Here is a 24,297-nt window from a genome sequence, read left to right as displayed (position 1 = left end):
ATGTGAAGGTATTAATATCCCACTGAGCTGTACACTTAAAATGATTAAAATTGAAATTGTTATTGTATGCGTATTTTCACACACAACTATAGAGACAGTAAAAGATCAGTGGTTGCACAAGGTTTAGGGGAAAGAAAGGTGGGTTGAATAGGTGGAGCACAGAGCATGTTTAGGGCAGTGAATCTGTAACTATGACATTGTAATGGTGGATTCAGGACATTGCGCATCAGTCAAAACGCATAGAACTGTACAGCACAAAGAATGGGTCAATGTAAACTATGGACTTGAGTTAATAATCATGTACCACTATTGGTTCAATGATTATAGCAAATGTACCACGCTCATTTAAGATGTTAATAATAAGATAAACTGTATGTGGGAAGGTAGGAAAGAGTGTATATATGGGGACTCTGTCCTTTCTGTGTAACTTTTCTGTAAACTTAAAACTTCTCTAAAAAATAATTATTAGAAAATATTTCACATGGATAAAGTCAAATAAGTATACAGCAAAAATTAAATATGGAGTTGCCCATGAGTTAAAGGCAATTTTGATTTAAACAGAAGAGTCTAAATCTATAAAAGTTAGTGTTTAAAAAACTGAGTATATGTTCAGTACTCATATGCAGTTGAGGGGAAATAATGAAACATGGTATTTGGTGTATGCGTTGTTATTTTTTTCTTTCTTGAGCTGAATGTCAGGTTGTGCTTAGAAAATAATCGTTGCTTCATGAATATTCTCATTCTCTAGTGCATCAGAGTAGATAACATCAGATAAAGCAGGCCCAGATGGTACAGTGAGAGGGATGCACTGTGGACAGGATTTTAGTGTAATGGGGCTACCATTTCATCTCTGCTGCCGAGTGGGAACAATGCAAGGGCAGGCTGCTCACCCCTCCTCATGCTACGTTTCCAATAGCAGGGTTGGACTATGCAATGTCCAAGCTTCATTCTTGCTGGAAAGTTATTTTGTCTTGTCTGATTAAATTGAAGGAAGACATAATTTTGAAAATCTCAAAGAAAACCTATGTCTGGGGAGATCATTTTATTTTGAGACAAATGGAACATTAACTTACCTCATCAATTACTATCTAAACTTCTAAAAAGAAATTTCCCACATTGGTACCTTGACTACCCTGATTGGGTCACTATATACTTTTATAGGACCATTTAACTTCCTTTCATATCTATCACTGATTTGTAATTACACTTATTTTTATGATTACCTTGTTAATTGCTGAGTGTGTGCGCGTGCGCGCACACACACACACACACACACACACACACACACACACACATCACTACATTGGGAGCTATGTGAGAGCAGGGGATGAATTTATTTTATTCACCATTAACTCCCCAGTACCTAGAGCCCAGAGTAGGTGGGCAATACATATGTCTTGAATTGAATGAATGAATTATTATATTAGTTTAATGCAGCACAAATATAATTTTTAACCATATGAAGTAAAAGAGAATGTGTGGCTTACTCTGCATGAATCAGAAAGTTTTTCCTAAATGATAGCTAACATAGGTTGCAATTGAGCTGAAATTTTTCTAATAGAAACTTAGGAAGTTTAAGTTTTAGTAATCAATACTAATTTCTTTTACATAAATGACCTGCTTTTAATGGATGTAACCCACAAGCATCAGTCACATTTACATATTTCTCATCTAAAATAATTCCTAGGCAAACTAATGAATTTAAATAAACTTATAAGAGAAAATTAACAGGAACTATGCTGAGCATGAAACTTATAACAAAAATAGCTATTTCCTTAAGTGGCAAAACGGAAATAGATTTTTCAGTTTAGATTCAAGTATTTCTTCAATTAATCATTTGGAGTTCATGTTTTCATTTTGCTATGGAAAAAGAAACTGAAAAAATGTAAAATATCTTACCTATTATTCAAATAAGAGCTGAAGAAATCTGAAGCCTTCATTATTGAGCCTATTCTTTTTAAAAATAAGTTACATTTCTGGATGGTTGACTTGGCATTTATTCTTCTAGTCAAATATGTCAATAAACTATTGGGCACATTTGCCTTCTTCTATCCTGTGTTCATGGAGATGATTCTAAATGCCAGCTTAATGCTTGTCCTTTATGACCAATTTATTATTCATGTTTTAGAAGTCCATCTGAAATCATTCCTTTTAAACATGCCCATTAATTCAGAGCATCAGTTTAGAAAGATTATTTCTTCAGTCCAAGATAATGTTTTATGGCAAATATAGAATCATAGAAGCCATTTAAGACTTAGAACAAATACAAGATGGTAAAAAGCAATAGTTTTTGTTACTTATATGAAATTGAAAGAGATGTCTAAGGTGTAAAGGAGAAATTTTCTTTTCAAACAAATGAGCCATTCAGTTCAGCTTAAGCAAGTAAATAACACAATTCATGAAAACGTTTGCCTTGTGTATAGCAAATATATGCTTGGGCTTTAGGGGAAAATGTTTTAACATGACTGTAACTTGACATTGAAAAACGTTTTCATTAAGATCAGGAAAATGTCAGAATTCACTATTAGCTGATATCATTCTTTATTTTCTCCAGGTTTAAGCATATTGGATTTTCATTGTGACTAAAAATATTCTTAGTCTAGACCTGTGTTATGTTTTTAAATTATTTAAATCCAATGCCCAGGGTGTAGATACATACTGAGTTTAGTGATTTTGGGGATTTTATAAACATGAAGCCACCTACTGGGATTAGAAATTTTGACTTTAGAACTGAATTGACCATTTATTTCAGCCAAAAGGAAAGCATGTACTTTGCATATAAACAAAGCTAATTTTCCTTTTGCCCAATAGCAATTCATTTTTAAAATATTCATTGGGTACTTGGAAATATTTCGTTTGGGCTTTGAATTTGCTTTTTCTATTTATGTAAAAGATTTTGAACCAAAATAACTAGTAAACAAAAATGTTCAGATTGTGTAATAAAGAATGATTCCTTCATTTGAAGGAAAAAACATGCTCTTAATATCTTTAGTTCAATTTCCCTATATCACTGTGGTGCATAAAGTGGTCTCCGCATACTCAAACCCTTAGAGACCAGTAAGTAGGTATGGATAGGAAGGGTAGAGTTACCTGGGCCTGAGGACCCTACAGTTTGTGTGAAGTGGGAGTAGCTTGGACAGTACAGGTGTGTTGAAGGTAATGAATTCATTATCATTCAACTTTTAATGCTTCTGATGAAGAGAAAATCTATCCCCAGTCTGTACTTACATTCAGGTAAGTATAGCTTTTTGAAGCTGCTGATTGTTCTCTTTTGAGAACATACAAACTTCTAGGACCCATCCAGCCATCCACCATTATTCTTACTTTTGTCCAGAAATCATCCTTCTTAGTAAAATGCAATAACAAAAAACAAAAACAGAAGCACCATTGCTCATGATTTTCTATATCTGAAGCAAGGATTTTAGCTTATTGAAATAGCTAAGTACATTATAAAATCTTGTATATTTGAATTTTAAAATTAATCATCTCCTCTTTTTCTATTGATTTACATTTATTTTTATGCCACACTTGGGAATTTTGCTTCTGCTTTGAAATTTTTCCTACAACAGTTGCTATTGATATATTAAGTCAATACAGAGAATGAAATGCTGGAGCTGATAATAGAATATCCATGTTAAATATTCAAACACAGAGCATTCTGGACATCTTATTTAGTATGTTCAATAAGATAGAGTGAGTGAACCTTTATCTTAATCATCAAACTGCCTTTTGGCATCAGCTCTTTGGGGCCCAAACATCCTATATCCTTGATAGAGCATTTGGTGGACAGAGTCAATAACATCTAGCTACTGCACATCTGGTGAAACTGAGGTCATTTCCCTGAGTACATGCTTAGGTTTTCTGGTTTAAACTAGAAACTTTAAGGTCTCATTTTTACATACTTTTCTGAGCTCTCCATTCACACCTGGGACAGCACCTCCATTGCCTGGCACAGTGCCTGACATGCAGTTGTGTTTGGTTTAACGGGATCAAATGGAAGCTATGGCATCACTCACCAGAAGGATCCCAGAGTGGGATTCTCTGCTTGAGCTGTTGCTACCATGGCTTGATTCATTCGAGAATGTATGGAACACCCTGTCGGGGACATTGCTCTCAAAATCACAGCCACATGCTGCTGTGCTCATTTCCAAAGCGGGCAGGTCCCATTCTGGCTTCCCAGATTTATTGCATAGATAGATGAGAAGACCAGGGTTCACCCAACCTCAGCCCCCTAATCAAGTCCCATTTACTACAGTCATTGGAACAAAGCCCTCTTGTGGATGGTGGAAACTCCAACCAGAGAGGGCTGTAGACTCTCTTGATCAAGAAAGCATGGCTAAAATAAAAAAATCATACACCTATGGATGAGGACAGTCGGGTGGAGGGGGGTAAGGCCAGAGGGTGGGGTGGGAACTGGGTGGAGGGGAGCTATGGGGGGAAAAAAGAGGAACAACTGTAATAATATGAACAATAAAGATTTAATTAAAATAAATAAATAAATAAAATCAGCTCCTTTGCAACTTAGTTGAGCTGTTTGGTCCCAAAGCAGTAGGCTGGCATCTCAATTTATAATCTGTAGGTGCATAGTAACTAGATGGCTTCCATTAACTTTAGATTCAAGTTATTTGAGATTAGTAACATGCAGGAGATTCTAAAAGAAATGGAAACAGAACATGTGCTAGAAACTCTTTTCTACCGTGACCTTGACTCTTTCTCCACCACCCTCCCTGGCCTCAGAATAAGGTCAGAGAACTGATGCTCAGCCAAGGCAGGTTGAGTACACAAACATGGAAAAGCCGAAGGCAGTCCAACCCTTTTACGAGTGAAGAGGTCAGCCGAGGGCCAGGAGGAGTTCCAGTTTACATAATTCCCAATAATTTATTTAACAACTTAAATTGGCAGGGCACTTTGCAGTTCTCAAGGCTGTTCACAGTCGTGATTGTATCTGAGCTTCCTAATAACCCTGAGTGGGAGTGATGCGTTTTCATCCTGCACTTTGCACAGAGAGCCAGTGCCTTGCAGACATGGTTCAAGTGGGGTCACAGTACGGTTTCGAGAATGACTTTATAGTCACGAAGGAAGCTGCTCATTTGGGCGTAGCCCGTGTAGAAATGTGGTGTCGATGGTCTTGTCCTCGAGGGACAGCTTGTTAGGAGCAGAGCCAGCTGGAGAGTCAAGGATTCGCGATTCTCAAGCCAACCTTACTGATTCTGTTGTCCATTCAGTTCCACCAGATGTAACAGTATAATGAGCTAAGAAAAGCATTATGAACCTTTCTTTATTTGCCAACAGAAATAGTAACGAGCCACATTCCAACATGGTATTTTCGCAGCAACATCTTTTACATGTACTTAAAATACCTTTCTTCAGTGGGATGTTACCAAGATTTTTGTTTGTTTATTTAATGCCAAATCCTTTTTACCCCCTATAATGAAACTGCACACCAGGAATAAGACCTGTTATAAAACTCATGCTATTATTAGTAGCTAAGAGAGCCACACTTCCAAGCGATTTCTGGTTAACGACTTCCAGTGGGACACGGGTTCCTAATACAATGAGCAGTAACGTTGTTGAAGTTCCCTCCTGCCGATTAGTTGAAAATAGCACTGTCCCTCTGAAACAGGTCCCTGGCAGAGACTGGCACCTGGGGAGAAGGTTCCTCCGTGACCTCGCCTCTCCCGGGAGCAGCTGCCTGCACAGTCCAGAGATGGTGCCCATCACCAGTGCTACTGTCTGCTTCCCCAGCCACTTCCCTTTGTAAATTCCTTTTCAAATGTGAACTGGGCTAGTTTGAGGTTTTCCAGTCCACAGTGGCGAAGGACAGATGAGATCTCTGTCACTGTACTTCGAGTCTAGAGCAGAGGAACTGCGAACCCCTGGCCTTCACGTCATTTTACAACTTTGGTTTAATGAATATATTGTGTCAATTATATAGAAAATACATTTTGTTGCCTCTAGGATAGTTTTGATGTTTTAGTATTTTAGTTATTTCCTTTCTTAGTGTCATATTCCAAGTTTTTCAGAGACACTGTGTGCAGTCAAGTTCAAATTCAGTTATAGGCAAATGCGCTGGTATAAGGCAGATTGTGGTGTGCACTGGTCACCCCATCCCCGGGATGAAACTGCTGCTTCATTGTCTCACAGCAGTGCTGTGGAGGGAAGGGCCCAGGAGAGCAGCATCTATGTAAAACCAGGCAGTTAATGGGATTGTAGGTGTGACTATGGAACTTTGGGAGTTAATTAAGATTCCAACACACACACACACACACACACACACACACACACACACACACACACGACCCTCTTTTCTGAATTTTCAACAACTCTTCATGCCGCCACCAGAAGGCTCCTCTGCCTTCTCTATGCCAGTGTCTTTTCTTCTTCCAGCCTGAATAAATGTTGTAACAACTTTCAAACACTCAGCCCTGCAGACCTCCCCTGAGATAACCCAGGACTGGTCTGTCATGAGAAAGCATTTTATTTTACCTTTTTTGTTTTGTGGTGGAGCAATTTTTTTCCTTTTTACTGAATTTATTGGTGTGACACTGATTAACAAAATTAAACAGGTTGCAGGTGCACAATTCTACAACACATCATCTATACATTGTACTGTATGTTCACCACCCCAAGTCTAGTCTCCACCCATCACCATTTATTCCCCCAATACCCTCCTCCACCTCCCTCTACCCCAGCAATCACCACACTGTAGTCCATGTCTGTGAGTTTTTTCTCTTTTTTTCCCCAAACCCTATACCCACCTCCCATGGAGAGACACTTTTATAGCATTATAGATTAATGTAAAGAAGGTTGGGTGAAAAACATGAAGAGATTAAGCAAAAAACCACACAAAACAACTACAAGACGCAGACAAAAGTATGGTGACTGGCAGAGGGAAAGGGGAGGGCAAGGAAGAAAAGGGTAAAGGGGGATAAAAGGTAACGGAAGGAGACTTGACTCTGGGTGGTGAATGCACGATGCAGTGCACATGCGATGTGTTATAGAGCTGTACACTTGGAGCCTGTATAATTTTATTAACCAACGTCATCCCAATAAACTCAACAATAAATAAATAGATAGGTAAATAAATAGAAAAAGGTGTAGCAAGGGTTCTTTTAGGACCGCATTTTCAAACCCTTCCCTAAAATACAACCAGACACAGTTACTAACAATGCTCCTCTTTCATATAGCACATTCTAGGTTCCGGGACTCTTAGACTCAATAGCTAGTTAATTAATGACTTAATTAAAGCTAGAGTGAGCACCAGCCCTGAGGAAGGACAGCATTATTGTCATTATGTCACCTCACCAAACCCTGCTTCTGCAACATGCCAAGTGCAAACTCAATCAAGTAGGCAGATAATTCACATGGCCAGGTATTCACATGCATATGAGGTTACACATGTTGAGGGGGAAATTATATAACTTAAAACATTTCTTTGTATCTACACAATTGTTCTGATGTTGAGATATTAACTCTAAAACAACCCACCAGAGACTTACCTGGAAGGCTAACATCCCCTGACAATACCATTGCTTTGCCTCCTAGAGGATCAAAACTTCCATGTTTCTCATCTGCTCCCACTTCCCAGTCTTCAGCCCCTCTCCAGCCTCAGGCCACACTCGAGGGCTGTGCTACAGTTCAGGGACCTCAGCTCCTGCATGCTCTGTGTCTTCTTGGGCAGCAGAGAGAAGATTCCCTAAGCTGAAAGGAAAAGACAAGTGTGTTGACTCTTGTAGTAATAGAGTTGATTTCCCTCCACGGATCCTGCTTCCTGCAGAAGAAGCTGTTAAAGAATTTCAGGGGAAAGGTGACGATGGAATGACTTTGGTGGTAACAACAGAGAAACAGCCAGAATGCTCCTTGGCCATAATAAGAGAACAGCAGTACCCAGAATGAGGGTGGAGACACTCTCATACTCTGCACCCAAGATAGAAAAGTGCATTATTGTGCAGGCACCTCTTTCGGAAGAAGCATAGATGAAGTGGAGTGTTTAGAAGAGAGTGACAAGGGCAAGAAGAGGGTTCCAAACGGAATAAGCTAAGGAAAGGAAATGGGTATTTGAGATGGAGAAGGGGTGATGCAGATGGTGGGGTAGGAGAGTCCCAATTATTGTCAAATATTTAAGGGAATACCATGTTGAAGAGGGATAGACTAGTGGGTGGTCAGAAAACTTCTAGTAGTGGGAATAGTTCAAAGACGAGAGGGTCTGCCTCAGGGGGCTTGTGAGAACTTCAAGTCCCTGAAACAAATGGCAGAGTTGATCCCTTGAAAAGGACCCTGAATGACAACAGTTCCAGACAGCATTCTGTAGAACATTAGGTCCTCTACATATCTATTGGTCTCTAAGAAGAAAAAAGAAGAGAGAGAGAGAGAGAGAGAAAGAGAGAGAGAGAGAGAGAGAGAGAGAGTTTACATGTGTTGGTCGTTGTGAGACTCTTCTTGGGAACAGATAAGTTTAAATCAGGGAAATAAGTTCTTAACTTATTCCAATAACATCTCAATGTCCTTAATATGATAATATACTATCATGAATATTGTGAACATCAAAGAGGTGTCAATATTACCTAAAGGTATTTGACCAAAGGAATATTTATTTGTTTTGAGAATATCTTTCAATATCCCATGAGGCATTATTCCATGGAAACATTTTTACACAGAATGTGGTGACTTTATAAACATCTGAAGGGCATTTTCAAACCTGATGTCCTTTGACACTTTTGTAAAGGTGGCAAGGAGGACACATACAAGGAAGAGGGAGGATGTATTAACAATTAAGATACACACAGGGCACCTATATGGTTTGGCAATATTTATTGCATGTTATTAAGTTCCTAGGAATTTTCTATGTTGTCAAAGCATGCCGCAGTGGGCAATTTAAATAAGTGTCAGGTAACATGATTTCCCAAAGATAAAAGCAACAGATAACACAATGGAAAACACTCTTCTCAGACTAATTGACTGAAAATTTTGTACTCTTTTGGTACTAATAAAAGACGCTGACTTTGTAAGACCACTGTCAGGAGGAAATTATAGAATTAAGAGCTTAATGTGTATTATTATCTTACAGAGCAGATGTCATACTCCTCTACCCTTTGCACCTGCTGTTGTCACTGATTAAAGGGGGAAAGGCCAAATAAATCACTTCTGATGACTCTGCAGGATTACTTTGGCCCACAGACACAGGAACACATTTGCACCTGGGATATTACGATCAAATTAAATTCTGTTTGTGTTCATTCTGCCTGTTAGCATTTTCTCTAAGGAATGTGAAATTTCTTAATTTGGCTCTTTGGAAATTGAACATCTACTTTGGATGTTATAGCCACACTCTCTTTGAAAGCACACGTCACAGACATGGAAGTGCGCAAAGTACTTACGCCAAAGGCTGCAATGAGTAAATACAGGGACTGGAAAAGTCTCCCATCAGAGTGACCATGATTTCTTTAGAAGTAGGTGTAGGCCTTCCGTGAGCCTCTGATCCATGATTCAAAGCCTCCTTACAGAGGAAGATGCTAACAGGAAACCACAGGAAGACTGTGTGGTCACTGTTTTTAAGTGGTCCTGTTTGGGTGGCCTTTCTGCTTTGCCAGAGGAGGTGGAGGCCCCCAATGAGTCTGCACAGTGCATAGCACTAAGCGTAAGTGCGGTTTTTCTCAGGTGATTCCTCTCTCCACCCTTAACAACAACAAGGAAAACACCCTCAAATTTTTCTCAGGTGATTCCTCTCTCCACCCTTAACAACAAGGAAAACACCCTCAAACCAGCCTACAACCTACCTTACATTTTTGAAATGGAAATATGGTTTTAATTTTCTTATCTCACTAAGGTTGCCAAAGGCCACTTTTGATTTTCAGGGCAGGGAGAGAGAGGCAAGTCGGGGGGAGGGGGTGGACATAGAGGGTGGGGCTGGAGGATGAAAGAGAATCTACTGATCACAACTTCCTGACATCAAATAATAAACTTGGCCCAGCCAGCATGGCTCAGTGATCGAGTGGCAACCTATAACCAAGAAGTCACGGTTTGATTCCCAATCAGGACACATGCCTCGTTGTGGACTAGATCCCCAGTAGGGGGTGTACAGGAGGCAGCCAATCAATGATTCTCTCTCATCATTGATGTTTCTATCTCTCTCTCTCCCTCTCCTTTCCTTTCCTCTCTGAAATCAATAAAAAATATATTTTTTTAAAAAAAATGGTACACCTGCAGGTTGGGTTTCCCCAAAAGCAGACTCTGGGATGCTGAGATTTGTGCGCAGAGTTTTATTCCGAGTTCCCTTGGGATCAGGGTCTAAAGGGAGAGTGAAGAAAAAGGGCAACAGGCTGCGATGCAGTCACTACAAAAGTTTTGCCCAGGCCTACAAGACTAACTATTTAGTCTCTTAAAGTAATGGAAAACTAGGAATAATGAAGGCAACTAACATATTTACTGTCTACTGTGTGATAAGCACTTTAAGCATTAACACTAAAAAGGGAGTAGCAGCCCTGACCGGTTTGGCTCAGTGGATAGAGCGTCGGCCTGCAGACTGAGGGGTCCCAGGTTCGATTCCAGTCAAGGGCATGTACCTGGGTTGCGGGCACATCCCCAGTAGGGAGTGTGCAGGAGGCAGCTGATCGATGTTTCTCTCTCATCGATGTTTCTAACTCTCTACCCTTCTCCCTTCCTCTCTGTAAAAAATCAATAAAATATATTTAAATAAATAAATAAATAAATAAATAAAAAATAAAAAAAGGGAGTAGCAGCTAAGATCTATTGAGTTCTTATCTCTCAGGTAGTGTGTTACATTTTATATGCATGTTAGTCCATTTAATCGTCACATGAATTTACTCTTTTTATTCTCTTTCACGAGTGAGGAAACTGAATCTAGAAGTTAAGTGACTTCTTAAAGTCACGCAAGTCCATAGAACTGAGTGCAGGGATCTGAACTCCAACAGTCTGCCCCCAAGTCCTCATTCCTAACTTCTGTGTTGTACTGCCTACCTCTACGGTGCTGTTTTGTTTCATTCTTGCAAGAACACTACGAAACGTGTGCCATTATCATCCCCATTTACAATGAGGAAAATGAGCAGCAAGGAGGTGAAGTACCCTTCCCGGGGTCATGCATTGTTAGTAACCCAAATGAGGCCCTCCCACTGCTCCTGTATCGATTGTAGACAGTCCATTGAAACCGATAAATACTCCTTAACTTACAAGTCCTTGGAGAGTAGACTTTATTTAGCCTCATGAATTTATAAAAGTCCATGGAATCTTTCCATAGGAATTGAATCATGTGCCAGGAAAGAGGCCAGCAGCTAGTGCATGACCCAAAGGAGGCTTCATGGACATCATTTTTCAATGTTTTCAGGCAAAGCTATTCTGAGCAGTCCAGCAATTTCTATTTGCAACAGTTCAGGTAATTCTGGAATTAGTCCCATCATTAAGGCAAGAACCACGTCTGATTCATCCCTGTGTCTGCCCCAGGCACTGCCACCTGGTAGGTGCTCAGTAAACATTTGTTGACATTATGAGGGAATAGATGAATGTGATGGAGAACAATAGTTCCCAGGATTTCACCATCCAGGACCATTTTCCTACCCCATTTCCCCTCACAGAGCCTTTCTCCTCTTCATAATGTACATAAGCAATAACTCATTTCCCTGTGGTTACAATAAAGGCAGACAGAATTCCACTTGAACCTCCCATAAGCAATAGGTAGTCAACACTAAAACTGAATTGACAAAATGATCCTGCCAGCAGTAAACCAAAGTGGCATTTCCATTCACTGGTGTGACCACACTTCCTGGGTGCCTGATTTCTGCCATGGCTTCCAACACTGGTACCTCTGATAGCCAGGTCCAGGGCCCCAAGCTGGGAAGCACTGCAAGCCCAGGGACACAGCTCGATTGTCCTCCAGATGTTTGTCCCAAGCAGAAGCAGATGTGCAAACTTTGAGCCCAGTTTAGCAGCAGCTCTTTCTTTGCAAATGGAAATCTTTCCAAAGAGGAGGAGGGCAGGGCAGGCGCCAGCAGACAGAAACTTAAGGATTTGAATAAAGTAAATTGCTTCTGAACTTTAAATACCCAAACTCCCCGAGCATCTGCGCTGAGTGGGGGCTATTTTACTGAGGAAGAGAGTGAGGTGGGGACCCCTGATCCCACACCGAGGTGTTCATTGTATTGAGACTCCACTCTGGAGAAAAACCCATTGTCTGCCTCCGGGAAATCTAAATCCGAATGTACTGAAGGGTCTCTTTGTCTATAATTTGCAAAGCTGCCTTTCTTCCTGGGCTCCCTTAGAAATTAGCAGACAGAACCGTCTGCGGGCGGGAGGCCGTGGGAGGGCTGGCTCAGAGCACACACTGTCTCCTCACCGTCTAGGGCTTATTCTGCAACATTGACTGGGAGCACAGAATGCGTGCTAGGGCACAGGACATCTTATGAATGGTAACACCATTTTTCCAGGAGTTTAGGTGATCTTATTTTAATTGAAAGTGGATTTTTAACGGTTTTCTTCCATGCCTCAGTCAAAAGGGCTCGTGTTGCCACCACCAAAGGAGAGGGACAGTGTCTTTTGTTTCCATTTTGATTTGACTGCATTGCTTTTTGTTAAACAAACACAGAAATAAAATAGACTAACAGCCTGCCAGGCATGGGAAGGAGGTGAAACAGCGCCTGTGGGCTCCTGAGGATTTGAAATGTATCCCTTTGCCAACCTAAAGCAGCTGGCATGGTGAGGGTGATGGCGAAGGTTAGTCATTCCTGTGCCCAGTATTCCTGGTGGGACAGCAGCTCCTGTGACTCCCGGGACGTGTCTGCACTCATGGCTGTGGCCAAGCCTTTATGATGAACTCTGAACCTCACATGTGAATAATACCCAGATATCAGTGCCTTCTGTGTGGCCATGTCCACCTCTGAGTGATATTATTCCTAATTTTACTTTAGGGGACATTGGGACTCGGGATCACAAATAAAACCCATTGCTACAGTCGGGACCAGATTCTCCCTCAGCACCAATAAAGCTGATGTGAGAGTTTTGGTTGTTTTAATACATTTCTCTCTCCCCTCTTGGACTGCAGGTACCAGGAGGGCAAGGGCTTCATCTGTTTCTGCACTCCATCATGCCCTCAGCACACAGAACACTGTGCAGCACAGAGAGGTGCCTTATAAACACGTGTTCAGTAGATGTCTTTATCAAGCTCCACATGGAGTTGGAACTTGATTGGAGCAGAGAATCTGGGAAAGTCAAGCAGAGGAGGATTTCTTTCTCTCACAGCTACAGAGTGAAAATTCAGATTGACTGTAGGGTCACCGGCGCCTTTCATTTTTTTCTGTTTTACACCTAAATAGTTGTAGTGATTTAGTTTTGAAAGCACATGGCGCAGGTCATAGGAAGTCTTGCGGGGGGGGGGGCTTTAGTTTCCTTTCAGGAGAGCGCAGGTCTTCTAAAATCTCCACAGTTGCTGGCTAGGCCATTGTTTTGCAGATATTTCATGACTTAATTCTTTGTCTAAGGGCAATTTGAGGGGAAAAAGATATATTTTTTAAATGAGCTTTTTTTCATCAGACATGAATCAGATATACCGCTTCCTGAACAGAAACAGTGTTAGCAAAACCTGATAGGCTAGGTTTACAGAAATTATGATTTCTGACATCATGTGCCTGTCTGCCTGAGGTTATTGTGAAGCCCCTCCAGGGTTAAACCTACAGGTGCAATGGCCCTGCTTTTTATTGCTGGATGCGTCGGTGCATGAAATGCCAATCTTTGGGACAAGAGTTCCTTTTCATTTTGTCTTTTTCTTCATTTTCTGGTGAAAGTTCCCAACTTTCAGAAATGGCCAGATTGACAGGAAATCACATTTTAAAATATGTCAGGTTTGGTTTCAATTAGTTGCTCCTGGCTGACTCAGTTGTTCAGGGCTAAGAAAGATCTGTGGTCATTATTTTAAACTTTGTTGATCAATGAAGTCTCCACTTCGCAGGAGAGGCTGGGTTTAGGACAAGCAGTAACAAGGCTCTGATGCTTTCATAGTCATCTTTATCCCCAGTGCATCAAAGAGGTCGGTAAAAATTAATGAGTTGATTTTGAAGAGTCTATTTCATTCACTAAAAAAAAAAAAAAAATGCTTTCAGCCCAGGGGGGGCGGCTCAGGGGTTGAGTGTCAACCTATGAACCAAGAGGTCACTGGTTCAATTCCCTGTCAGGGCATATGCCTGGGTTTTGAGCTCGATCCCCAGTAGGGGGTATGTAGGAGGCAGCAGATCAATGTTCCCCTCTTGCATCAATGTTTCTATCTCTCTATCCTTCTCCCTTCCCCTCTCTCTCTCTCAAAAATCAATTTAAAAAACATTTTAAAAAACAAATAAGTGCGTTCAAATAAAATTTGCTAAAAGATGTTTTATTATCTACAATTGTTTATTCATTACTACAAAACGTAAGTGTAAGGAAGTTAGAAAAGTAGCATATATAAAATGCATTCATTGTACAAGTGTTATGTATACCACAGGCACACCTAAATATGAATTTCACATGGATTCCTTATTAGTGTCTAATACATGTAAATATAATTAAATTATGTAATGATATTTAATAATTAAAATTAATAATACATTGATAACAACTAAATTAAATACATCTGATGAATTAAGTTTAAATCTAATAAACTTTATTTTTATGAAAGTGATGAAAATGCTATCATTATCATTAACACATAATCTCCTGGCACTAGATGTATAATGTGGGGAAAGTTGCTTTGCAAATTGTTTGGTGAATTCAAAAATTTGCAAGTGAAACCTGCCAAATATAGAAAAGTTAATATTTTTCAAGTTAGTTTAAAAACAAACAAACATTTTTTTCAAACAAATAGCAGTGAATTCACAAACAGAAATCTATGGCAGTAGCCACAGTAAGGAAAACAGAGTAGCCTTTTCATGAATTATATTACTGCATATATTCTATTCTGAAAATAAAGCTTTTGTCTCTAAAAGTAAACCCTGTTCATGTATTCAACATGTATTCATTGAGTGCTTAGTGTGCCAGGCACTATGCTAAGGACTGGGAATACACCGGTGAGAAAGTACACAGCCTAGTGCTCGAAGAGATTGCAGTCTAGTTGAGGAACAGATATCTGTCAAACACATCAATGTAATTACAATTCTGACTAGTGTTTTGAAGAAGTGACATTTAAAATATCACCTGAAAGATGAGTGAGTGGTCCAGTGAAGGGGCGGGGAAGAAAACCACTCTTTATGAGTAAACAGAAAGCAAAGCAAACAAATAACAGCAGCATTTACAAAGTTCCCTGAGGAAAATTAGGCTGCTCAAGATGAGCAAGACTGGGGTGTGACTAGAACTTGGTAATAGAGAGAGTGACTGGAGACAACACAAGAGAAGCCACTGGTAGCCATTATTCAGAGCCCTATAGGTTAGTTAAGGCTTTTTGTTTTCATCCTAAAAGCACTGAGAGGTGATTGAAGCATTCTGGGTAGGAGACTGAATTAATCTCATGACCCTGACATGAATTAATCAGTCAAGGTCAGCACATTGAGGGCTACTGATCTCAGCACTTCCAACTCCTAAATCTTTTCAAAGCCAGTTCTCAAAGCCAGAACATTAGAAGATCTCTGGCTCCCACATCTCTCACCTCCTGTTGCTTTCTTGGAGGGAGATTTTCTGACTCCTGTAGACTTAGTTGTTTCTCTTCTAAGAAGCCTGGAATCTATTTGAAGATGTCTTTCCTCAGGTGAGTTCCACATTCCAGAGGAGGGCTTTGAGGCTTTGTGTACCAAGTTTATTCCCCAGCCCCCTTTCTGACTTTGACTGGAATTGTGAAAGCTGGATAGAAAAACATCACAACTAAGTATAATTTCAACTTGTCAGTTTGCTCTAAATCATGCATTCTCAATGTCACTGTTGCCCCCAACAGGGCAAAACTTGTGAGGGCAAATAAAAAATTTACACCCGGCCGGCATGGCTCAGTGGTTGAACATCAACCTATGAACCAGGGCACATACCCAGGTTGTAGGCTCAATCCCCTGTGTGGGGCATGCAGGAGGCAGCTGGTCAATGATTCTCATCATCGATGTTTCTATCTCCCTCTCCCTCTCCCTACCTCTCTGAAATTAATAGCCATTATTCAGGGTCGTATAGGTTAATTAAGGATTTTTATTTTCATCCTAAAAGCACTGAGAGGTAATTGAAGCATTATGGGTAGGAGATTTTTTATTGTTGATATTACAGATGTCTCCCCCCCCACACACACACTTCTTTACCCTCCTCCAAAATGAGATCTGAAGCAGGGAGGCATGGAACAGACTGACATACCTTGATGTTGGGTTGAGGGAACGAGAAGAGATAAACCAAATAACTTATATGCATAGCCCATGGTCACAGGCAATACGGTGGTGAAGAGAAATGGTATTTTAATTGTAAAACTTGTATTTCATGTGAGGACTACAAGCTATTCCAAGAGGATGTTTCATCAATCCTCAAAGCAATCTATTTTATCTAGAAACACGGAAGAGCACTCTTGTGTTCTAATGTCTCTCCATGGGGATAACAATTAATTGTTTTCAATTCAGGCCCAGGAGCCCTAATCTTTGAGTAGCAGAGGGATCTGAGGAGGTGTTTCTGTGATGATCATGGTTCTAAGGTGGGAGTTTGGTTGCTCAGGAACCTCCCCTGGCCTGGTACCCCAGCACCTAAGGAACTGATGAGCCAGATACTCAGTTAAGGTTAATACAGAATCAGCGTTGGCCTCAGCATCACTCCTACCCACCCCTTCCTCTCACCTCTCAACCTGAGCATATCTGTTGAACAGCCATTCTTTCCAAAGACTATCTGCCTTTCCTAAAATGCCAACATCATGCTACATTTGCAACAGGAATATGTCATCTGCTCTAGCAAATCCAGAGAGAAAGTAATGGACTTCAAACCCGAGTGGCTGCACACACATTGCCACAGCATCTGTCTTTCTAATGACTTGAATATGCTTGTGTCTCTGCTCTAAGGATTCAGATTTTTCATTTTAATAGAATTCTCTTCTGAAACTATTGCCATGAGGGACCAGATTTCTCCACCTGCCAGTCTATTTTCTGAAGGCACTGGGCACTTTAGATCCATTATATGCTCCTTTAGAAGGAGCTGGATCCTTCTCTATGTGTAAAACAGAAAAAAATGTGTATGCTGAAAATATGGATCAGAATTTTTATGGTATTTTACTCATAAGATTAATGTAGTTCAAGGCCATCGACCCAGTTTTGCCTCAGTGGGTTGAGTTCATAGACTAGATATACTTCCTGAGACCCAGGGAAATACACATGTATTTCATTCCATGCTTTAACCTCAAGAACCCACAACTTCTCTTTTTCTTTCCTTTCTCAGGGCTCTTCCCGCCATGATGCAGTGGGTCAGCACGCAGAAACCAGGAGAGAGCGGCATCAATATTGTCACTGCCGATTTTGTAGAACTTGGTGATTTCATCAGCACTGTCATAAAGCTCAACTATGTCTTTGATGAAGGAGAAGCCAACACTTGATAGTACCATTTTGAGCATTCATGAATAAGATAGAGAAGACTCATTGTATTAAGCATATTATCTAGAAACACTCTGATCTTCCTATTCCACTGAGTGAGGGAATTAGGGCTGGCAGTGGGTGGGAAAAGGGGAAATCCATTTCTTGAGTGGTTATTGTCATAGTCTGCATTAGTATAAATATTTCATTTCCCATTTGATGAGCAAAATCTACTTCTAGTGTTAGAGATTTAAAAAAAGACCAGTGACATTTGTTTTTCAGAATTAGTCTTTGTAATGTATAACTCACAAGTGTTGACTTGATTGTGTTTCTGATTTCAACCTAGATCTGCTATGCTCTCTGTATCTTCTAACGGAACCTTTTGACCCCACCCCCTTACTCACTCTTCTTAATCAGATGCTGTATGGGACTCAAAACAACTGACTGTCCCAACAGAATGTATATTGCATTGTTGTAGTGAAATTTATTTGTTGTGTGGGACATGGTATAATATTCTGTTGTCATCTGCAATTGGGCAATCATTGCTAACTCTTTGTCATAGAAAATATGCATCAAAACAGTTTCCCTGCATCAGTAATATTGAAGGCCATAATCAGTGATTTTTTGTGTCATACAAAAATAATAGTGTTTCACTGTATTTCTATTTAAGGCAGCTATAAATATAGAGTAAATAATTCTTTGGAAGAACTACTTGTGCCAACTTTAAATGGGGGGACTGGGAAGAGATGGTTGCTAATTTAATTCAAGAATCCCCTAGTAACATTGCCCTACAGATGCCCAGTAAATGAAAAATTATGAATGAAGAGTGTGTTAAAATCAGAGAACTCTGCAAAGAACTCTTACAAAAGCTCTCCTGACAATTCTCTTGATTGAAAAGGGGTTGAGGGGTAGGGAGAGAAAAGGAAGAAGAAAGAAATGAAAGATTGTTCTAGCTTTCCTATCAAATTAGGATTTCTAAATATGTAATTCTAAATCCCAGATTTTGAGGACCATATTTCAAGCTTTACTTGGAGGTTTTTTTAAAAAATTAAAGTTGAAAAAGGAGGAAGGGTGGCAGAAGGACTCAAAGCAATGCTTTTGAAACTCTGTCCATGAAGTTTCAAGAATCCATGAACCATCTTTAGCAGATTCTCAAATATGTGTGACCTGAGCAGACTCTACTGAAGACTGACACAGACTCACCCCTCTGGGTTCCGTCCTCCCCTAGGGTTGAGAATGAGACAGAGATAAAAGTTTCTGTGTCCAGCATTTGACAGTCCGTTTCTGCAGAGAAGAAAAAAGATAATGCAACTATGAGAATTGCTTTCTCCTTGTTGTCTTTATGATATCTGACAACGCTAAAATCGTCTTAAAAGAGCACAATAAACTTTACATGCCTCACAGGAATATAGTGAAGCATTTATAAAAATTTATAAAATTTGCTGAAATTCTTAGGATTATGAATTATTGTATCTAAATGTTTAGAAATAATCATGCATCAATCGTTTCCTGGGAAAACACAGCCCATAGAAATAGAAGCGTTCTCTCAGCTTCTAATTAATCTAAATGTAAGGCATGTGGTTAAATCTCTGAGACCTAGGTAAGGGAGTTGATTCTAGGATTATGTAGGTCCAGATTATAAATAATGAAGAGTTGTTCACATGGTTATAAATATTCATTATCAGAAAATAGTATTTATTAGCAATTGCAGGAAAGATAAATTGTTTGTACTGAAGAGAATGATTATGAGAAGTATGTAAGTAGATGTGATAGACCAAGTACCATGCAAATACACGCAGCAGATCTGATCTACATTCCACTTGTGTATGTTTTTCCCTACACAATATATCAATACACACCCACTCCTATGCAGAGAGATTAAAATACACACAAACACAGGCATGGACAGACACAATCAAATTCTTTTTTTCAAGTGAAAATATTGATAATATAAAATAATTTAATTGTAAGACTGTGAAACCCTTAACAATGTATAAAAAAGAATGATAAGACCTTTGAAAGTAGAGTAGCTGATCATATTCAAATATTTTTGTAAAGATAATCCAGCTTGGGACTTAATTATTTGCAAATATAGTTTTCTTTCTGCTTTGCAGTTGTATTGTCTTCCTGTGACTTTCACCTGTTCCTTACGTGCAATTGAATATGAATCCTTTTTCAAGGACTATGGATTATTGAAATTTATGTCCTGTAAATTTGCTTTTGGGGCAAGTTTTCTCTCTGACTATTCATTGTTCATCCCTCAGGAAGATCTTTAGCCAAGCACACTTGAAATGACACAGGATCTAACTTATAAATATGACAGGAAACAGATCTTTCAACATATTCATGAAAATTAGTAAAATAGAGGTAATGATGTATTTTCTTGAAGTTAGATGCTTTCCTATAAAGTTTGCTTAGAGTAAGCTTTGCTGTTTTTGTCATTTTGGTGCTGGAAAAAAAAAACACCTGCTGAAGGATTAGACTGTGCAATTTCTTAACTGGAGAAAGTTCTCTATTGCTACTAATGATATATTTGACAAAAGGTATCTTCAAGCCACTGTTACTGTTTCCAGGTGGACACAATGCTATGTAGCAGGCACTGAGAGAAAAGGGACTTGCCTTAATTTCTAAAGGAGGGAGCAGATAGAAGTGAACTGTGGTCTTCCAACTGGGTAGAGAGTCCACTAGAAGGGATTTCTTTGAAAGAGGGGGGTGGGGAGAAGGTGCCTTTGGTTGACAAAAGGTATCTTCAAGCCACTGTTACTGTTTCCAGGTGGACACAATGCTATGTAGCAGGCACTGAGAGAAAAGGGACTTGCCTTAATTTCTAAAGGAGGGAGCAGATAGAAGTGAACTGTGGTCTTCCAACTGGGTAGAGAGTCCACTAGAAGGGATTTCTTTGAAAGAGGGGGGTGGGGAGAAGGTGCCTTTGGCTGTCTTCCCTTTATTGGCCCTGCCCTGAGCACTTAGGGAGCATGCTGGGGGAGGGGGGGAGGGCGGGGGGAGGGCTAGTGATATGCAATCAGAACTTACCCTCAGCCTGTGCTTCTTTGTCTTAGCTGGGCAGTGTCTTTCTAGACAAGCTACGAGTAAAGGGCTACAAAGAGGCCCCAAGATGATAGGCGATACATCTTGGTGTACTTTGTGTTCTGCTTGTTTCTTGAGACTTTATGTCACAAATTCTGCAAGGCAAAAAATACAGAAACAAAATGCAACTTCCATCTAATCTACAGCAGGAAGTCAAAGGAGTGGGTGGGATGGATGAGGGAACTTATGCAAAGAGAGTCATTTTTGGTTTGCTCTCCTGTCTGTAATTTTGAAGAACCAAAATGGGATGCTCCTGCCATTATCATTTATGTCTCCCTTATTACTACACAATCATGTGAATGCAGAGAATGAGGAGGCATTGTTTCAAGGCCTTAGGATATTCTGTATGATGACCTCAATATTCACTTTCAGCCATATTGGGAAAAGTCACTTTCATGAAGTGCCACCTATCAGTGAATGTATTAGTGCATAAAGCGTTCGGCATGTATATGCTGTGTGTCTCCACACATGCAAACACACACACACACACACACACACACACACACACACAGACATTATTCAAATTGAAACTGTACTCTAATCACTCAACCTAATTCTATTGCCATTATAACTCTTAAAATCGACATCTCCTACATGAGTAGGCATAAACATAATTCAAATATTTAAATATTCAAGAGAAAAAAAATCACTAGGGAAACAATGAAAAATGAGAAGGTCATAAATAAGAAATGCCCAGCAGTCTAACTACACTGTCAATTATACTTCAAACTAGAGAGTGGAACAGGGATTTGAATATAAATTACAAACAAGTCCTCATCTTAAAGTTGTTTAAAGTTCTTTGAGGTTCTGACCTGTTCAGGTTCTCCCCTGTTAGAATTTTAGTCTGGAAAGTTGGAAGCTTCAGGAAATGCATGTTTTTGTGATTTTTTCAGTTCTACAGTTTTTCAAATCCAATGACACAAATCTTCTAACCTTTGGCCACTCAACTCAATAAGAGCTCTGTAGGTAGAATGCTCGCCCTTTGAACTGCTCATAGAAAATGTTGCACAGTGTCCCTCAGGATATGCTAAACAAGGTTTTTTAAAAGTATTTTATTTTACAGCATTTTAGTCTTTTCAAATAGACTTTAGTGACACAATGGTGTAAATGCTATATTTGCCATAACTCATTGGTGGCTCCTGTGTTACATGCGGTTTTAAATAATGCTCTAAATTGTTTGTTTCCCCAATGACAATGATAAAGTGTTCTGTAGAATTTGTAAAATGTGTTGATTGAATCTGTTGATAATTGTGTAATTTCTATTTCATTTGAGAGACTATTTTTAGGTATAAGTTCTAAATATATATTTGTATGAGTCAAAAGTATTTGCTGGTATGTGGTATGTGTGTGGAAATGTATTATATCTTATAAAGAAAATCAAAGTTATCCTAAAGAAAAGGGCACATTATGACCAGCCTTAATCCATTGCCATTTTGTTGTTGTTGCTGCAATTTGGGATTAAAATTTAAAGAGAAATTATGTCTTTGTTAAAAACGGCTTTTTAAAAAAATGATATGAGAAATGTACTTTAGAACTTACCTGAGTTCCCACAACTTGTGGAGCACCTGATGCTTCTCAAAAGTTGCAAACATCCATTAACTGATTAAGCTCGTATTCATACAATGAGACTAAATTCCCATTTGTTTCTATCACCAACAGAACTGGCTCACCTCTAAAGCTGTTCTATGCATCGAACCCATTTTGCTTATAAGTTTCCCATGAAAAATTGTTTCTCCAAAGCTTTACTTTTTAAAATGGGATCTTCTCGAGTAAGATGAACTGCCGTGGCTCCCTGAGGGTCGCTCAAGACCCGTCAGCATTCAGTGATCCCAACGTGGCTTCCTTTCCAAAAAACAAGCATGTGACACTCTCACCCTTTTGCTATCTACCTACGTGTGGTCTCACATTAGGAAACTCATGTCTAATCCGAGGATCTGCACAGGTTCTCATGCTCAAAGCAAAAAATCTGTAATCTTCCTTTGGCTGGGATCTGGGTATGGAATATTAATCTTCTTATTTCCTCTCTTTCTTCATCCTCAATTACCTTTTTTTTTCATATTTAGGGTTGCCAGATAAAATGCAGAACACCCAAAGTTTCTTTGTATCCAGTGGAAAACCTAATAAAGTTCTAGTACCAGAACATAGGAGATATTGATTTTCGGATAAACAATAACTATTTTTAGTATAAGAATGTCCCAAATATTTCATGAGACATACTTAAAAATTATTCACTATTTATCTGAAATTGAAATTTAACTGGGTGTCCTGTAATTTTTTCCCCTTTATCTAGTAACACCATCCATCCTGGCTCTCTTTTTCAGCTGGGCTACCTAAAAGGAGTGAAATCCTACCTCCTTCCACATCCCCATGTTAAGATACCTCATGAAAATCAGTAGTCCTAATGCCCTCCATTAAGGAAAATCTTGATTCATGCCAAGTCCCACAAATACTTTATGAAGGACCAACTCGAAAATAGATAAAATAATTAAGTATGTACCTTTCTAAGTTTAACGCCACCACTTTCAAAATTTCCCTTCACTGGCCTGTTGTGAGGTGCAGAGTGTCTCCCATTACGCCCTTAAATAACATTCCCCAGTAATTGTGACAACAACAACAACAAAAACACCCACACAGGAAAATGCCTCTGGAAAGTGGTGTCACCTTCTAACTCAGTACCAGGATTTCTTTGAAAATTCAATCTCTCTCTCCTCTTCTTTTTTCTTCTTTTTTTAAAAGAGAGAGAGGTCACACTTTCTTGACTATTGGAAGAAGAGAGAGGGTCTGAGAGATGGACACAGTCCTGTTGGCTCCTCCTCAGGAGATTGGGTGGGGGTTGGGCAGCGGATGGGTGACCAGGACAATGATGTTAGCACTCAACAAAGAGACTTGCCAAAGCAAATTATAACAACCAGCACTTTTTCTGAGGAATTGAAAACCCAAGAATCCCCAGAGTGAAAACAGGGAGATCTTGGGCCCATTGCAGAGAATAAAACCGTGGTGGAATTCCTAAAATAGAGTTTTCAAATACTGTTGTACCCAACAGCAAATCCTTGACATGGTCTGAAGGTGGATGGAATTTTGGAACAGTTTTAGTACCTACCTCCTCTCTTGAAATTCCCATAAGTGGTAAGAAAATTCCAATCCTATAATACAGCATTTCCACCCCATGGCCCCACCTGCAACATTTGTGTGGGTTTGCTTCATTTCCAAAGGACGGGGATTTGCAGAGCTGGTGACATTTCCTCCACTGGATACCAGAAATTCACCAGAGGGAGATGGATCTGTGCCTTCTCTTTTTAGGGTCTGGTCATTGATACTTGGGTAAATGTGGTGTAAAGAAACTACATGCCAACAATTCTGTTTAGCAAATGTGATTTTTAAAAATAAGATCATGTTCTTAATGTAAGAAAAAGTTTCTTTGTATCTAGTGAAATGCTGAATAAAGTCCTGGTACCAGTTCTACTTATATTTTTATTTCATATTGATCAGTGCTTCATTTATAAGCACAAGTGTGATCTCTTAAATAGGACATGACTCAGAATATCAGAAAATATAATTCTGTTTAGAAATTATGAGTCACTGTGTTAGGATTTCCTCAGTGAAAGAATACATTCTCCACCAACAGAAGCAAGGCCATGAGCATTTTCATTACATCAAAGTCAGGTGTGTCTGAACTCTGATGCTCTTGGATTCTAACATTACCACAAGAAAGCCAATGTCATAT

General features: G+C 39.5%; 1 protein-coding gene across 1 annotated transcript in view; it reads left to right on the top strand.

Moving 5' to 3' along the window:
• PLCXD3 (phosphatidylinositol-specific phospholipase C, X domain containing 3) overlaps positions 1 to 24,039 on the top strand; it is a 125,228-nt gene extending 101,189 nt beyond the window's left edge. The window contains exons 3-4 of the mRNA XM_005875992.2: positions 17,356 to 20,029; positions 20,230 to 24,039. Of these exons, the coding sequence (XP_005876054.1) occupies positions 17,356 to 17,509 (154 nt within the window). The 3' untranslated portion in view covers positions 17,510 to 20,029; positions 20,230 to 24,039. The remainder of the gene's footprint in view (positions 1 to 17,355; positions 20,030 to 20,229) is intronic.
• Positions 24,040 to 24,297: the final 258 nt, after the last annotated feature.

Source organism: Myotis brandtii, unplaced genomic scaffold (assembly GCF_000412655.1).
Source record: "Myotis brandtii unplaced genomic scaffold, ASM41265v1 scaffold478, whole genome shotgun sequence".
NCBI classification, from domain to species: Eukaryota; Metazoa; Chordata; class Mammalia; order Chiroptera; family Vespertilionidae; genus Myotis; species Myotis brandtii.
Note: the sequence above shows the minus strand (reverse complement) of the source record. Positions and strands in the feature narration are given on the sequence as shown.